This window comes from Mustela nivalis, assembly GCF_964662115.1.
Source record: "Mustela nivalis genome assembly, chromosome: 2".
Classification (NCBI taxonomy): Eukaryota; Metazoa; Chordata; class Mammalia; order Carnivora; family Mustelidae; genus Mustela; species Mustela nivalis.
In genome coordinates, this window is record NC_139021.1 from 132,394,062 (window position 1) to 132,411,703 (window position 17,642).

The 17,642-nt window shown below is 45.3% G+C and overlaps 1 protein-coding gene across 9 annotated transcripts in view; it reads left to right on the forward strand.

Moving 5' to 3' along the window:
• Window positions 1-17,642, forward strand: part of SGPL1 (sphingosine-1-phosphate lyase 1) — a 67,711-nt gene that overhangs the window by 12,965 nt on the left and 37,104 nt on the right. Inside the window, exons 1-3 of one of the 9 annotated variants that reach the window (XM_082715414.1) lie at window positions 1,921-2,044; window positions 2,368-2,506; window positions 2,820-2,881. The exons of 1 other annotated variant lie outside the window; for it this stretch is intronic. In XM_082715414.1, the coding sequence (XP_082571540.1) occupies window positions 2,855-2,881 (27 nt within the window). In that variant the 5' untranslated portion in view covers window positions 1,921-2,044; window positions 2,368-2,506; window positions 2,820-2,854. Of the gene's footprint in view, window positions 1-235; window positions 378-1,871; window positions 2,507-2,676; window positions 2,882-17,642 lie in introns of those variants that run through there. 7 more of the 9 variants (XM_082715410.1, XM_082715408.1, XM_082715412.1 and 4 more) reach the window with 7 other exon arrangements.

Genomic DNA, 17,642 nt, shown 5'->3' on the forward strand with positions numbered 1-17,642 from the left:
TGCAAATTGGGAGGTAATGAGAGTCAGCTGATCTGGGCAAGTTAGGACCTAAAGAGAGTCCTGGTTGTAAAGGTACCTAGTTTAGTTCTTGGCAAATTTAGTTTCTTAGTCAGCTCAGGCTGTCACAATAAAATATAAGATAAAGTTGTTGCCAGGTTTGGGTTTCGGTGAGGCTCCTCTTTCTTTCTTGCAAAGGGCCACCTCATTACGCGTGCTCACATGACTTCCTTTTTGTGCCTGACTGGGGAGAGAGAGCCAGAGAGGGCTGCGGCCTCTTCCTTTTCTCATACAGACACTAATCCTATTATGGGAGCTCTGCCCTCAGGATCTCATCAAAACCCAATGACTTTCCAGAGACCCCACCACCACAATGGGGGGTAAGGCTTCAACAGACGAATTCTGGGCGGGGTGGGGGGGCAGAGACAAACTTTTAGTCCACCACAATAAGGATTAGTCAATAATGTTGAATTGGTTGGTTCATCCGGGAAGAATGACAGGATGACCTGCTGCATTTTAAGGAACTGCGAAATTGTACTGCAGAAGTGTAGGGAGGGACCAGAGATGGACCCTGGTCCTTCAGTCAGCTGGCATAGAGATTTTAGATGAAAGGATGGGAGGTAGCAGCTAAGGAGGAGGTGAGGGAGAACAGATCCTAGGATGGAAGAAGAAATAAAGAAGAGGGGTAGAAGTGGGAAGTGGGGAGTGGGGAGATCACGCCTGGAATCTCAAAGTGACTCTTGATGATTTGACATTGGCTGAAGGGCCCAGAACATTTCCTGGCCCTTCCACACTGAGAATGGATGTCTGCTGGGAGATAGCAGCAAGGGGGTAAGGGTTTGGGAGCATCAGTGACTGATTCAGGAGCTTTGAATGGCAGAGATGTCTGGGATTTCCGATGGGGTGGGGCTGACGGTGAGGAAGCTGAGACCTGCTTGACCCTTTCAGAGTTTTCACCACTCTGGCGGCCAGGCTGGGAAGTGACAGCCCCTCAGGGTGTGCAGAGGAGGGCAGCCATTCTAACAAGGGATTCCATCCCGAGAGCCCTGGTTGAGGGGTACCAGGGGCAGCGATGACACTCTAGGTTAGTGTCCTGACAACATTTGCAAGGGGTTGCAATTGGGTACCCTCATTCGTGTCATTTTTGTTAAGATTTCAAGATTCCATCTAGGTGTCATTTTTAAATCTGTTGAAAAAAATACCGCATGCTGATCACTGGTCAGTTACCTGAGACTACCCTATCTTTGCTCCTGCTGAGTTAGTGTCCTAGGCAAGTCATGAAAAACATATTTGAGATTGAGCTATTTCATCGGGAAATGAAGGCTGACATTTGTGGTCCCGGTGGGCACTTTCACTTCAGTGTTAGATGCTTCCTGACATTGCTCATGAAAATAAAGTAATATTGGTAACGTTTTTTGCCCAGTACCTGGTCTCTGTTCTTCATGTTTGTAGGGGGAGGGGAGAAGGGGGAGGATAATTCCCCATCCCTTTTAGGAGTTTTCATGTAGCTTTTCTTCAGGCATTATTGACCTCAAGGAAATCTGGAAAGAAAAGGTGCAAACCTCTGAGACACCTATTAAAATCCCAAAGGTCTTTCTAGGGACCCATTTTGAGTGGTTGCTTTGGGTTAGTTGGTGCAGTGCTCGGCATGCTGACTCTCTCAAGGGCTCCAAGTGACCAAATGTGACCAGTGAGTTGGTTTTTACAAAAGGCGGCCTGAAGGAGAAGGGGGTGATGGTCTGTCGCCAGGTTCCACCATCCCTCAGGGCCCGCCGAGATGCCGGTCCCTGCCTGGCCAGCAGGCGGCGCGCACGCGCCGTCAGGCTGGGAGGAGAGGCAGGCCTCGCCCTCCCCCCCCCCCCACCCCCGGTCTCCAGGCCGGAACGTGCGCGCCCTCGATGCCAGGGTCGCGCACGCCGGGACTGGGGAGCCATTTCCGGGCGGGGAGGGGCGGGTCCGCCGGCGGTCTGCCCTCCAATCTCGGCGGCGGCGGCGGCGGCGGCTGCAGGGGGAGCCCGCGCTCCGCTGCCGGCGAGTCGGTCGCGTGGTGAGGAGGAGCAGGGCCGGCGACAGGGAGAGGCTGAGGGAAGGAGCGGGGCGGCGGACTCGGGGCAGGGGAGTGCAGGGGGCCGCTGCGGCTCCGGAAAAGGGAGGGTCGGGCTGGCGCGGACGGCTCCTGGGTGGGCCGGGCAGGGGCGTGAAGAGGAGGAAGGAGGGCCCGGCGGACCGAGGGGTGCGGGCTGAGTGTGGGCGTGCCGAGCCCCTAGTTCTGAGGGAGCTGGGAGTGGGGGTGGGCCCGAGAGGGAGCCCCCGTCCCGCGGAGGTGGGAGCGGTCAGGGACCGCCGCGATCTGCTGATCCTTCCTTACAGAGGAAGGGCTCCGGTCTGGGAGCGATGGAGTCGGCGGCGAGGCCAGCGGGGCTCGGGAGGCTGGACGCTGGGCTGGGCTGAGCTGAACTGAGCTGAGCTGAGCTGCCGGCGGCGTCCGACCCTCCTCCCTGCTGCGCTGGTGGGCTGGCCTCCCGGGCCCCGGGGCCGGGTCGGGGGCGGGCTGGGCGTTTCCCCGGGTGTCTACCTGGGGGGCGCGCTGGGTGGGAGGCTGGGTCTGGATTCGTTCGGTCAGCTGTGGGAGGAAGCACCGTGCCAGCAGGGTTGTGATTCGCTGGCTAGGGTGCTGAGGGGGTGGAGTGTCCTAGCTGCGAGTGAAATCGGAGCTCTCAAAGGAGGGAGAGAACCATTTCTTGACTGCTCCTGCGACTCTCGGCGGGCCGAGGCGACAGTTTAAAGCTCGAGAAGTAAACAAACCTGGTTCCCTTTTGCAGAGGGGAGGCGCCGAGAGGAGGGCTGGGGGAGGAAGATGCCGAGTACGGACCTTCTGATGTTGGTGAGTCTTTCCCAAACATCCTCCTGGTTATAAGGCACTTTGTCCCTTCAGTTTTATTTTTAGTCGAGAGGATCTGAGTGTGTGGATCTCGCTCCTGGTGCTTGCTTTTGGTAGCCGAGCGTTTCTGCTCCCCTTTTACTTCGGGTGTGCTGGTTGGGATGGATAAATGCTGATTTACATATACGAATATGTTTGTATTTAATGAATGCGAAGAATCTTTTACAGAATTCTTGTGGTTGATTTTAATCTCTCCCTTTCCATACTCCCAGAACGGTTTTAAAACTTGTATTCAGTTTTGCCTGCGTCTGCCCTGTACTCGTTGATAAGCGTTTGTCTCTCAGACTAGACTTAAGACTCCTCAGAAAACAGATAATCATGTCTTACATGTTTAAAGATGAATAAACAGCTGTCATAGTGCTCTGTCTATAGTAAGTGCTAAACACATGCTTGTCGAGTTAAACTAATTTGAATTTAAGTTTTCCTCTTGGGCTGAGGAATATTCCCTGCTTTGGTAGAGTCTTGTTTTTTCCTCTAGAGATTTCTGTGCCTATTTCTCCCCACCCCCTCCACCCCTCCCCAGCAGGGAGAATAGCATTGCAAAATGAGTGTTTCCCAAAATGAGCTTTTATTCTTGGGACATTTATGATTCCATAGAGGGACTTTTTTGGGGGTATTGTGGGGAGCCCGTGGCTTTCTAATAGCTATCTCGAAAAACAGCATTTTGTTTTTAATAAGCTACTTCTCCGAGTCTGATGTGTCTTTGTGCAAAAACACTGATTTCAGAACAGTTCATCTCCCTCTCTTTATCTCACTCTCCCAGAGAGCTGGTAGCTGTCACTGGGAAATGGGCAAAAAAAACTAGCAGTGAGGTTTTTTGTTTTTGTTTTTTAAATACCCAGTGCTGACTTTCTGTAGTGGCAAAACCTGTAAGGTCTGTGGGAGGGATAAAGAAGGAAATCAAGTGCTGATTAGTGCTGGTTTGAGGCAGAGACCAAGGATGGTTTTAGAGACCGAGGTAAATACTTGGCTTATTCAAAGATCCTGATAAAGAGTTCACTTAAAGTAGCTTTTTGCTTCAAATTTCATGGATTGCCAGTAGATAATCCTTATTTATTATGAAATTTTAAATTCTTATTGCAGGAGCCATGTATTAAAAAAATTGGAAGCTATACATAAGCAAAAGGAAGCAACCCCCCAATGATTACACTATTCAGAAATAAACACCTTAGAGGGTTAATGTAGAATGATTTGTAACGATTGGCAGTTTGTTTTTCCTCTTACAGATGGATCAATATGTTGATGGAAATTAAGATTTCCTTGTGTAAGGAAATCTTCATGGCCTGAGATGAGCTTGTGACTTCTTGGGCCCGTGTGCTCTCTTGAAAGGTGTGGCCAGTCAAGGCTTTTATTCAGGATGTTAACTTGGGCATCTGTTTTGTTTTGAAGCATTTCTCTGGCCACCACCATTAGTTTTCATTTCCTCATTTGATAAGCTAGAGTATTAAGGGTGTTTATTTGCTTGTTGGTATAAGGAATACATTCACATGGACAGTGACTGGCTCTCGAGAATCCTAACTCTCTGAGGATACTGTACATGTCCCTTGAGGTGCTTTCTCTGGGAAAGCTGTTATTCTTTGCCTGTGCTGCGTTTTTGAGGCCAAATGGTAAAGCACCAGTGGCCAGGGCCGGGTTCTTGATGAAGGCAGTAAATGGTCATTATCTGCATTCTTTAGCTACTTTGTGTGAAGTGGAAGATGTTCTGGGCCCTCTAACAGGGAAGAAAGGACCTCAGGTAATAAAAACAAAAAAAAAAAATAGCCTCCATGCCAGGCAGCGGGTTGTAGAGCCGCAGAAGTAGAAGCAATCTTGGAGGCCGTGTGATGCAACTTCTCACTTAGATTGTATGTGAATCCTTTTTAGAGCATATCTGATGAATGGATAGCCTGTCATCCATCCTTTCTGCTGGGGGAATAAGATGGGCATAAGCTGGTTCACAATCCAGGGTGGACCCAGGAATAATAACATACAACTGGTAGCTAACATTTATTGAACATGTCTTACATATTAGGTGCGGAAACAGATACTCTCCATGTTCATTGAATTTTCACAAAAACCCTTTGAAAAACATGCCGGCATCCTCCTCTTGTAGGTGAAAAACCAGGCTCAGAGAGGGTACTGCTGCCGTGAGCTGGTGGAGCCTCATTTGAACTCCAGCTAGTCTGACGTCAGATCCTTCCTTCTGCCTTTTTTTTTTTTTTTAAAGATTTTATTTATTTATTTGATAGAAGACACAGCAAGAGAGGGAACACAAGCAGGGGGAGCGGGAGAGGGAGAAGTTGTCTTCCTGCTGAGCAGGGAGCTCAATGTGGGGCTCAATCCCAGGACCCTGGGATCATGGACCTGAGCCAAAGGCAGACACCTAACCACTGAGCCACCCAGGCGCCCCCTTTTCTGCTTTGTGATGCTGCCTTGGACCACACTGCGCACAGCGACAGAGGTTGCTGAGCTCTTTGAGTGACGGGACAGGGGTTCCTGTGGGGCAAGGGGACAGCATAGCTCTGTCCCCTGAGGGGGGCACTTTGGAAACCCATGTGGGGGTGCTTTTGTTTTCTAGTATGGTCCTGTCTGAAAATACATGCTACGTGAGACAGATCTTCTGATTTATTTTCTCCTACCTTGGCAGTTAGGGCATTATGCCGAGATTTTTAAAAGTTATGTTCACACAGGTAGTCTTTGAATTCCGTTTCAGAACCATAAAAGGGGCATACGAAATATTTGTTCTAATAAGAGGGCGGCAAATTTGATAGTGTTGGAAACTGCTTATGTGGACAGTATCCTGTGGCACGAAAGCATGAAGATGAACCAGAGTCCAGAGTTGATAAGCCTTATCCTACTCCATACTGTAGGGCTGCGGCCGCCATCTGCCGTGCCTTCCTGCCCTACACTTTGCCCTCGTTTGATAAGGATGGTTTGCCCGAGTTTTTCCATTTGCTCACTTGTGTCATGAACTGTAGTACTTTCCACCTGTGTCTCGAAGAGAATGAAAGGGGGGAGGGTATTCATCTGAGACCCACGATGCTTTCAGAAGGATTTCAAATCCAGATTTTTTTTTTTTTTTTTTTTAGCAGTTTCTCTCCACTTTGCCCACATTCTTTTCACCCATGTTCTCCTCCTCCCTGGTGCTAGGGTATGGTGTCACTTTGTAAGTTGTCAAATACTTAGAGCTTTTAAGAAAAGAGTAAGTCTGCTCCTTTGGGTGTCTTTTCTCTTTTCTCATCCGGTGACTCATTCACACCATGGCAGTGCTGGGTGGAGGTGGAGTGCTCGTTTATCTGGGGCCAAGGTTCTCGGCTGTGATTTTGCTCCCCAGGAACATTCGGCAATGTCTGGAGGCACTTTTGGTTGTCCTACTGAGTGCTAGAGGTCAGGAATGCAACTACAGGCCCTATTGTGCATATAGCACTCCACCACCAAGAACTCTGTGGCCTAAAATGTCGGTAACGCTTAGGTTGAGAAACCCTGGTCCAAGGTTCCTTAACACAGGTAATAGCGTCTGTGTAGCCCTGGCATTCATGTGGGTGAGAGATGGGGCCTTTTCTTAGAGTTCGGTGGGTCTGTTCCGGTGCTCCTTCGGGTTATTTTGTCCATGGACCAAGTCCTGCTTTGGAATGTCTGTATTGGACTGTATACAGCACAGTCTTCTGTAATACAGTAAAATCTTGAGAAGTGCTTTCCTTCACAACATCTCTGAAGCACTCTTGATTTGGAAACAGTAAGCCTGTCTTGGTTTTGTTTTTTGGGTTCAAAATGGAATCTTTCCAGATCTCAGAACTTTTATCTTTGAGCCTTGAATCTCTCTTAGGCATGCTTTCTTTCTGAATGTCAGGTCGGATTTGAGCCATAAGCCAAAAGATCGATTTTGAATCTGGTATCTTGTTTGTAGGATTGTCTAGGGAAAAAAGGGAAAATTCATTAGGGCTGGTAGGACCTTTAAAATTTTGGTGACCATTTGAACGGCCCTTGTAAGATGGCACCATGTTTGGCATTGTCCAGTCTTACTGGTAAAGCAAAACTACAATAACAAGTTCGATAATTCCTCCAGCCATGGGTCTAAAGGAAGGAGGGGTGATAAATAATAGATAAATGCCAAATCCCAGTATTTGGCTTGGCTTTGCAGTCTGTGTGTCAGGAGTTTTTAGTGCTGTTTGCTTTCTTAATTAGGCTCTTCCCAAACATGCAGTTTGTACACATTGGTGGCAAACCTGGGAATCATTTTGGGATTAAGAATTTCCCATAGGGAATTGATTTAGAGTGACTCAGTCCGTATGTGGAAATGTATAGAGCACAACTACTGAGAGGAAAACCATTGGGGGGTAAGAAGAAACAGGCATCTGGGAAGATGGAATGGTGCAGGCTGAAGAGAGGGTTGGATATATCTGCAATCTTCTGGCACCCTCCGGTAGTGTGATTGAGGAGAAGAAAGGACTGTTTACAAAGCTGGGTAGAGTTAAGGAGACCCATAGGGGTTGGTGAAACGCCTCAGGGTTAAGAGTCATCATCATTCTTAGGCCTGAGTGGGCAAAGAGAGAGTAGCTTCTGGAACCTTGAAAGTTTAGCTGGAGGAGAGGGTAACCTGTAGGAATGCTGCCACTGCCAACTGGTACTGGAGCAGGAAGGGAATCGGGGAATACATACCTCACACCCTTCCTTTTCCCACCCTCTGATCTCACGATGGAGCCTTTCCTCAGCCAAACCCAGCTGGAAACGAGAGGATAAGGAAAAAAGCCTGGGAGGTTTAATTCATAGAGGGCGGTCCTGTGAGGCACAGGGGGTGGAGAAGGTTGGATAGAGGATCTGGAGGAGCCAGGGGAGGATAGCCAGCATGCTCAAGTTGAGGTCAAGTTCATTCTGAGAGGCACAAGCGAGAAGATAGCTTGTTAGTAGAGTCTCGAAGAAGGGATAGAACACAGAATGTTACAGAAAAGGAATGTTCTCATTGATAAGAGAAGGATAGATTCAGAGGCAAAATGTTGCCACAGCTTTGGCAAGGCGGGAGCTCTCGCTTTTTTCCAGGAGTAGCCTTAGAATCTTAATTGCCTGAAGGGCATTGAGAGATCCTGCAGTCCAGCTTCCCTTGCTGTGTGGAAATCCTTTCCATGGTGCCCTGCCAGGGGTGCGTGCAGAGTGCTTTCTCATGGAGTTCTTTCCATTGTTGGACAGCTTTAATTGTAGAAAGCGTTCCTTTTGTCCAGATCACTGACATATCCGGGAGGGTTAGGTTTGGCTGCCTTTAAAAGAAAAACTAAAGTAATAGAGATTTTTAAAGGTAGAAATGAATTCTCTAAAGTAAGAGAAAGCCAGAGTAGACACTTCTTGGCTGCTTTGGCTGTTCCTAGGGCTTTGAGGAGGTTCTACCAAACGCCGTGTGTCCCCTTCTGGTCCAGCATAGCTGCCCTGAGCTTGAGCTGTTACATTCATGTTTTATTTGGTAGGAACAGCAAAGGCAAGGAGAAGGACTTGCCCTCCTTTTTAATTAAAAACGTTTTCATATGAAATTTGTTATATATAGAGAGAGCTATATAAAGCACTTATCTGTATTTTAAAGGATAAAGGTAAAATAGTCATACACTCTCCCCAGGTTAAGAAATAAGAGTATTTACTCCCAGTCCCATGTGCCTCACCCTGATTATATCTCCTTTCTTCCCCTCTAGGGATAACTATCCTGATTTTTGGAATAATTAATCTCTTGCTGTGTTACCAAAAAAAAAGTTACCACTTACATATATGTCCCTAAGTTTAGTTTTGTTCATTTTTTAACTTGCTGTAAATCTGTGTATATGTATCTTTTGGTGATTTCCTTATGTTGCTCAGTATTTGTGAGACTCCTCTATGTTGTTACATGTAGTTATTGGAGTTTCTAGTTCATTCATTTTCATTGTTGCCCAGTGCCTCACTGTATGACTACCACAGTTTATCCAGTGCATGATGGTGGGTACTTAGGTGGTTTCCAGTTTGGGGCTCTTTTGAACATTACCGTAGTGAACTTCCTTGTATATGACAAAGTTTTTCTGGGATTTCCTCCTGGGAGTAGAATGGCTGCATTGTACCTTCACTTGATAACGCCAAACTTTGCAGAAGTGGATGCAGTTTATACTCCTAGCAACAGTGTATGAGAGTTTTTGTTTCTGTGCAGTTTGACAGACTTGGTACTTAAAAGCTTTTTATACTTTTTGCCATTCTGGGAGGGTAAAATCTAATTGATTCCCATATGCATTTCCCTGATTACTCCTGAGGGTAAGTGTCCTTCTCTTTGTATATGGAGTGTTTTGTGGGGTGCCTCTTCCCATCTTAAACACTTTCTCAATTATTTATTTCTCCTTGTAGTTGTAGTAGATTTTGTTATATGTATTTTGAGATTTTGTTACTAGGTGCATGCGGATTTAAAATGATCACATCTTACCTAGTAAGTTGCGCTTTTAACCTAATAGTGCGTTTTGACTTGATATAATACAGCTGCATGAGCTTTTTGTCCTGAAATGGGGAAACTGTAAATGCTTGATGAAATCGAATGAGTGTCTTGCCGATTGTATAGGCAGGAATTGCAGAACAGTCTTTATCCTGGTTCGTTTTTCTGGCATACTGCTGTTTATATGGCCTGTTATCACTGACAGTGGATAAATCACTTTTGAATTTAAGAAAAAAAAAGGTAGTTTTCTTTTTTGAGGAGGAACTTGCATACAGTAGAGGCAGGAATCTTAATTATACAGCTCAGTAACATTTGCATGTGGTTACACTGTGCTCACTGCCTAGATACTAAGAATGTCCAGCCTCCCAGCAAGTTCTTCCTTCCCTCCCCTTTGGACCCACCAGGGTTATCCTTCTCATTTCGGCTTTGTTTTGCTGATTTTTGAACCTCATAAATGGAGACATACAGTATGTTTTATTTCGAGTGTCCTTTTTGCCGAATCTGCGAGATGCAGCCGTGCTCTTATGTAGCAATAGTTTTAAAAATCATAGCTGTGTGGTTTTACATGTATAAAATGCTGCAGTTTAAAAAAAATACTGCAGTTTATTCCTTCTATAGTTGGTGAACATTTGTGTTTCTAGTTGTTGGCTGTTTTCAGTGACACTGCTACATTCTTGAATATGTCTTTGGGTAAACATAGCATTGCCAGGTCATGAGGCCTGCTGCCAGATGGGTTTCCCAAGTGGTTGTACCAATTTATACTCCCACAGGATTTTCTTAATGTGTAACTTGTGCTTTTAGCTTTTGGGCAGCGAATCTTAGATTTCTGTTACCTGCACATTAGATGTAGGAAGACAGCATTGAGAACTCTGTCCTGAAGTAGGGTAGGCACTTTTAAAGTGTGAAATGTCCTTCCTTTTCTGTAATTTCCCCAGAGAGTAAAAGCCTACTGTGTTCTTATTTATCTCGTCTCTAACTATTAATAAACATTTGATGGAAAGAGAGCAACCTGGGTTCTCTGTTGAGAAGCAGCTGTTGTAGTGTATTTACACTTTGTGCTCCATCCTGGGGAGACCTTTTTTTTTTTTTTTTTTTTTTCCTGGAGGCTTTTCTGAAAGCATTTAAATGTATTCCTTTGAAATGCATTTTGGCAGAGAGGACTGATATATTCTCTTTTAAAACCACCGTGAGTTCTAGTCTTACTGGTGCTGAAACAATTGAGGCAAATAGAAAATTCTAGTAGGAAGGACTCTAGAGACCAAAAACAAGAATGCCTCCAGGGACCTGCTCCCTGTGTAGCTGCATTGCAGCCAGGGTGGACGAAGGCCTAGGAATAAGCTACCCAGCCCTTTTTGATAAACTTGTGATTTCAAGTGCTTTCCCAAAAGTCATAACAGTAGTAATCAAACAGCAATCTATCCCCATGCCTGAAATCAGGCTTGTGATCTGTAAACAGGAGTAGGTAACCAATATAATCCTGTTTTGTAGGTGAGAGGGCGCTTGCAACCTTCTGATTGAGTTAGTTGGAGGCTGAGAGTTGACTTACCTCTGTCTTATTAAACATCGGCATCTGTAAGATAGTACTTAAGCTAGTACTAAGCTAGTACCACGTAGGCAGGGGAAGCAAACCACTTAGAACCTCTCCCTGCTCTGCCTGTGGGACTTCGCTGGGGACATGGCAGAGCTCACTTTGCCTTGCTGCTCACTGAGCAGGAAAGGAAAGCATTTATCATCAGAGATTCAGGTTCATCAAATATTTAGTAAGTGTTCATTATCTGCAGTCAGTCTCTTACCCCCTGACTGCGCAGTCACAGCCACCCTATGAGTAGCTACTTGAGGTGTCTGTTTGTCTTGTGAACTTTTTGTTGAATAACAACAATGGCATCTGTTTTTGCAGATCAGCAAAATCCAGCTGCATAGAGGCTCAATCATATATATGCCAGAGGTCGCACAGAGCTCACATTAGTAGAGTAGAAGCCTCTGCTCACCAGTGCAGACTTTCCAGGGCACCGCAGCTGTTTGTAGGACACGATTAACAGACGTTCAGTGAGTCTCCAGGAGTGGTGATGAGTGTTGGCTCAGAACAGCACCCAGAACCGGCTGTCCTTTCTTCATATCCTTGGTAGTGGCTGGAGCACTGGTTTATGAGCTGCCAGGGGAGAAAGTGTTTTTTGTTTGTTTGTTTGTTTGTTTGTTTTTTTATTTCATTCTTTTAGCAGTTAGTAGTTCTGTTTATGGACTCTTAAAAAATACATACCTTTAGGCAATAATGACCTGCTTTGTCTAGTTTATACATAATTGCTCTACAGATTTCTGAGTTATCTTCAGATACTCAGGATTGGTTTCACTTGGAGTCCAAAGCTTTGCTCTCTGTTTCTGGAACTGCAGAGTTTCTGCTGTTTTTGGCCCATACCACAGCTTTTTTTCAGAAAGGCCTTTAGGCTTTTTTTTTTTTTTTTTGCTTTGTTTTGTTTTTTAAAGAAAGCCTGTGAATCTTAGGTGGTTGGTCTTAGCTGAGAGAATAGTGGTGAGAGTAAATGGAACTGCTGGGTCATAATGTCTTTTTTTGTTTCTTTTTTTAAAGCACCCAGTTCATTGCTTTTCACTGTGTTCACAAAGTTGTGCAACTGTTACCACAATTTCAGAACATTTTCAGAGGAGACCCCTTATCTCTGCAGTCACTTCCTTATGTCCTCCCAGTCCCTCAGCCCTAGGTGACCCCAAACTGCTTTTTGTCTGTAGATTTTCTTACTCAGAACACTTTATATAAATGGAATCCTGTAGTGTCTGGTCTTTTGTGATGAAATAGTTTTGTTCACTTAGCATGATGTTTTGAAGGTTTATCCATATTGTGTAGCTTGGATCAGAATTTCATTCCATTTTGTTATAATCATAAGGCTTTTCCCAATTTTCAGTAATGGATAATAGTTCTCACCTCCAGGCAGCATAGGGGAGTTGGGTTTACTCTACATATAATAGGATACTTTGTCATATTAAAGCTATTGCTGTGATTCATTTTGAAGAGGGGTTTATTAACCTAGGGAATATAGACCCCAATGACTGGCCTTCAGGATGTTCTGAAACCTTTGTAATTATTTACAGGTTTCATGTTCCCAGATATTTTTTCGGTGGGGGGTGTTTGGGGACCTATGGGTTTTAGCCTTTGTTGAAAGATAATTTTCAAAAAAAGGTAAAATCATGACACTGATACAAATATAAAACAAACACACATTAAAATTTTTATTTTGCTTATAATGAGGAAACCTGGAAGATGTTATAATTGTTTCAAGGAAAGGTCTAAAGAACAAACACATTTATAGGTCATGGATATTAAAATGAATATGTAAAGAGCACCCAAACTGGTTTCTTCCCTAGTGAAGAGGGAAGTCACGTGAACCATTACCAGACCTGGCAGATTTTACATGTTTATAGATAAAGAATAGTTTAAATTGCTGTAATTACATGCAACTTAAAGGGTTGTACAATAACTTCCTTACAGTCAAAATCAGGTAACCTAAGGGAGTTCCTAGATAATGTATAATTTTCCATTGGAAGCACACATCTTCTGCACTTTCAACAGGTTATCAGAAAAGTCAGAAACTTTTCCCGGTGTTACTATTAAACTTGGACCTTTCTTCACTTTTTAAAAAGTAGCTTCTTTGTGACTAGGTTTTGAAAGCAGATTTTCCAGTGGGTGTTTATATTCCCTGATGGCTGGTTAGAGACCCAGGGACAGGTCTTTGATTTGTGCTTTTGAATAAGGTTACACATTAGGAATCTCCAGAGAAGGAGCCTTTGTGGCTTAATTTAGGTTAAGCTTCCCAGCACAGATTCAATGTTTCTTGTCTCTCATAGCAGCATGATGGTGGAAATGGAGATTTCTGAACTATAATATGGAAAGGGTAGGCATCTGAGCTCAGTGACAAAGGTAGAAATCCTATCAGTAAATAAGGATGGTAAGGGAGAGGCCATGTGACTCCTTCCCCCAGCTGGGATATTTGCAGGGAAGTCAAGACTTCCCCTTAATGTGTGAAGAATACGGGATTATTTCTGCTGCTCCTTATTTGTAATCCAAGGAGTTCCCATTAATTGACCAGAGGATAGTGAACTCCTTTTGTACTTTGAAAGGTAGCTTATATTTACGTTCACAGTCATTTAGCTACTACTGTAAAAGGCTCTGGAAGTTCGTAGCTGTCAAGTTTGAACAGACCTCCCCCTACTGCCACCATCTTCCCTCCTTGCATTTGGGTGAGAATGTATTCAGCAAGGCTCTTACCTCAGCATCCCTCAGCCTGTGCCCCGGCTTACTCAACTTGGTTTCCTGCATGTTAGCTTTCTCCTGGTTGAAGCTTGCATGGGTGACTTTCTGATGCATCACAGAAGAGAAGGGCTCCAAGTCTTCAGTGACAGAATTTGCATCAGTCTTCACTCAGTGTCTTTACCCCCAACACAAGTAAATAAATGCAGAATTTACACACACGTTTGGCAGTGTTTAGGGCTGTCATCACCGTTTATGAGCTCAGAAGCTTTGGTCTTCCATGAGTACACTTCTAGCGCTGCACGTCTGTCCCCTTTCTGAGGCCAGGATTATGTCTCAGTGATGGTCAGGGGCTTGTCTGAATTCTCCAGTGCTTCTCCAGTGCTAAGGGCAGAGCAGTTAGACGTGTTAAGTGTTATGGAGCAGTACAGCTGTACCTCTGACTCTTGAGGTGTGGCTGGCAGGGCAAACATGGACCGTTAAGCTCGTTGCGATGACCTCCACACATGTGGTAGAATTTTGGAAGAAGTATATGGTTTGTTCTTTACCACCTAAGAAATGATGATTCAGTCCCTTCAAAAAGTTCTGTAATGCAGTCAGATGACTGTTTGGTTTTGTTGCTCAGTTCTTACTTCTTTAATGACCCAAGGGAGTTTTTCCTTTGGGCTTGTGATCTGGTTTTGCTGATAAACTTTAATGCCTTTTAAGGTTCCAAAAACAATAGTGTTTTCTTACCTGTTTACTTTGCACTTTTAAGTTCTGTGGAATATGATATGAAAGGGAACCAGATTTAATTTGCTTTGTTTTCTGTGTTTTTAGGGCAGAAGTGTGTAAGAATGACTACATTAACTCTTTGGTGTCTTCTGTGTCTTAGCTCTACTCCTTGACCTGAGTCCCAGGCTTTAAATACCCTCTGATCTTGAGGCATTAAGGCAGAGGGTGAACTCGGTAAGAGAGGTCTTCTTTTCCTCAGCAGCCCATTCCTGCTTTAAAGCTCGGATTTCTGGCTCTTCGGGAAAAACTATAGAGTGGTGAGGTGTGTAGTTGTATCGGGTATAAAGAAAGTGGAGGGAAAAAGAAAACCAGTGCTTTTTGTCTGCAGCGTTGCAGGGTGGGAGATTTTGATTCCCATTCGTATTTGGCTTAAGGATAAAAGCAGGGAGCAGTGTGTGGTCTTGTGCACGATGTGGCGGGGCCCTCACTGACACTTCCAGGAACACTTGGTGATGTTAAACAGTCATCTGAAAGACGGATAGCCACAAAGTGTGGCGACTGAGTCTCAGTCATTTTTCTTTTACCACAGCAGGGGATGGGGAAGTCATGTGAGCTTCGGCCTCAGTGTGTTCATCTCTGAGGGGTGGAGAAGGCCCCTGTGCTAGTCTTGAAGCTCCCTGCTGCCTCCGGCGGCCAATGACGTGGGGTGCGTTGTGAGTTCATCTGAATGGTGCTGGTGTGTGCCGGCTGGTTACAGATACATGCCCTTGTCGTCCTCGGGTTTGAGCCCCTGCCACCAGGAGAGGTGTGGGAGAGGCGAGACAGGATCTTCCCTAGGACCGTACAGAGCAGTCCTAGTGGATGCAGTATTAGAATTATTTCACTTTAGTTGAACCAATAGATCTCGTGTTTCCGCCGTGCTGAAGGTGTTATAGGAGATATAAAAATTATGCCTTCTCTGTTTGTATTCTTATCAGTACTTGGTGCCGTAGAGAGGTCAGGTCTGGAAACAGTTACTTGGTCGTTCTCCCCCACCAGGGCTGACAGCTCTGCCTCTGGGACGCGTTAACTCACAGTGCAATTGGCTAATGCCGCTTGGTGCTGATTGACTCTTGAGAAATAACCCGAGCTGAGGCACACGGAAATGCAGAGCAGTCACCGTGCTGGGATAGGGAGGTGAAGCTTTTGTAGCAATGCAACTTTCCCAGAATCCCAGTTTCAGAGTGACCCTGCAGTGATATTGATAGGAATCACTGTTCTGAATTTTCCCTCCTGCAAGTGACAGACTTAAACTTGAACCCGGGTCTTCATCGTGGACGGCAGCCCTCATTTGGATGAGCAAGCATTTGGAGGGGCCCAAGCTGTGACGGGAACCGAAGAAAACTAGGGAAACTAGTTCGTGGGCACTTTAGCTTTGACCCAAAAAACCTTCGCAGACTTTGTGCTGGGTAATAATAAACTGAGCAAAATTGCTACATTTTCTTTGGTGAGAAATCCATGTCTCTGTCAGAAATTATTAGTAGAGTCAATCATTCTGACAGTGGGAATGTTTTTCTCTGATGTTTAGCCTGATTTTCTTTGATGTGGGAGGGTCAGGAAGCAGAACATACGTTGGAATAACTTGCTGGTTCCTCTGCTTAGCCTCACAGCGTTTTGGTTTCCTTGAGTTCTCTTCTTTCAGGTCCGATTCCTCCAGTTAATGTTTAGTTACATATGGTGTCGTGGAGCCCTGGGAGAGGGTCCAGGGCGTCTTGAAAATCAACTCCGTGTTTTAGTTCTCACTTTGCTCCTTATTACTTGCTATAGAGCAAACTTACCCTATCTTGATTTCACTTTTTGCCACCTATGAAGTGAAACCATTTATTCTTTTTTTTCTCAAATCATTTATTCTTTTTTATTTATTTATTAGAGAGTGAGAGAGTGCAAGAGCGCACAAGTTGGGGGGGCTGAGGGAGAAGCAGACTTCCAGCTGAGCAGGGAGCCTAATGGGGGGCTCGATCACAGGACCCTGGGATCATGACCCATGCCGAAGGCAGATGTCTAACTGACTGAGCCACCCTGGCGCCTGTGAAACATTCATTCTTTTTTTTTTTTTTTTTTAAAGACTTTATTTCTTTATTTGAGAGAGAGAGAGGGAGAGAGAGTATGAGAAGGGAGAGGGTCAGAGGGAAAAGCAGACTTCCTGCCAAGCAGGGAGCCCGATGTAGGACTTGATCCTGGGACTCCAGGATCACGACCTGAGCCGAAGGCAGTCGCTTAACCAACTGAGCCACCCGGGTGCCCTGAAATATTCATTCTTAATCTGAGAACCTCATGAGGCTATAAAGTACACATAAAGTAATGTGAAACCTGGTTAAAAATTTAAGTTATATAAATATCACTGGGTATTCTTTACAATTGAGTTAATGCTTTTAAGTGCTTTACCTTTTCCTGTGCGTGTTTATCATGGCCCCTGGGGCCTTCCCCATCTTCATTCTAGTCCCTCTGTGATCAGAGGGTCACCTAGTCTTGGAGTTGGGAAGAGAAAGTTACAAGTGAAAACAAACTGGTGTTCTCTGATCCCTATAAGATAACGCTGTGGGGATAATAGGTGCTCAGACACTAATTGTCCTGTGGCGGAAAAAGTGGAGAGCAGTAGACATGTGTGTAGCGCAGGCAGCGTAGCCCTGAGATCTTCTCGTAAAGTGTGGGAGGCAGCGCAGGGAGCCGCCTGAGCTGAGATGCCCAAGCTCTTGAACAAAGCCAGTACATATGGTTCGCCCTGCAAGATGATGGAGAGAGGATTGTTGTTATTTGTAGTAGCTCCGAGGAAGGAAGCGCTGTCTGCCAGATGGATTTTCTCTTTCAGTCCTATCCATTCTTAGAGTGTTTCTTCTAGTATGCATTGGTCAAAATCACTGGGCAAGAAATATCACTGCCTAATTGGCTGTTGGCCAAGTGCAGTTCTAGTTCTCAAAGAGGGTTTTTTGGGGGAAGGGTGTGGGTAGTGCCACTGAGAGAAGTTTGCCTGTGGAGTCTTCTCTCCTGGAGGGATGTGGGAACTGAAAGAGTTAGCGGTCGCTGGGAGTGGCTGTGGGCTGGGACCAGTAGGGGAGGAGCCTGTGATGGAAGGATTCAGCATCTCTTCAACTGACCGTTAGCTCATGACGTCATAATGCCGGACTCACAAACATGAAGAGAATAAATCTTAAGAGCAAAAACCACTGAGAATGTGGAGAGTGTAACATACCTCCAGTTAACTCCCACTTCTGCGTTACACAAGTGTATTCTCTATTCGGAGAAGCCAGGAGTAGACTCACAGTAAGGCCCTGCTTTTAAACCTG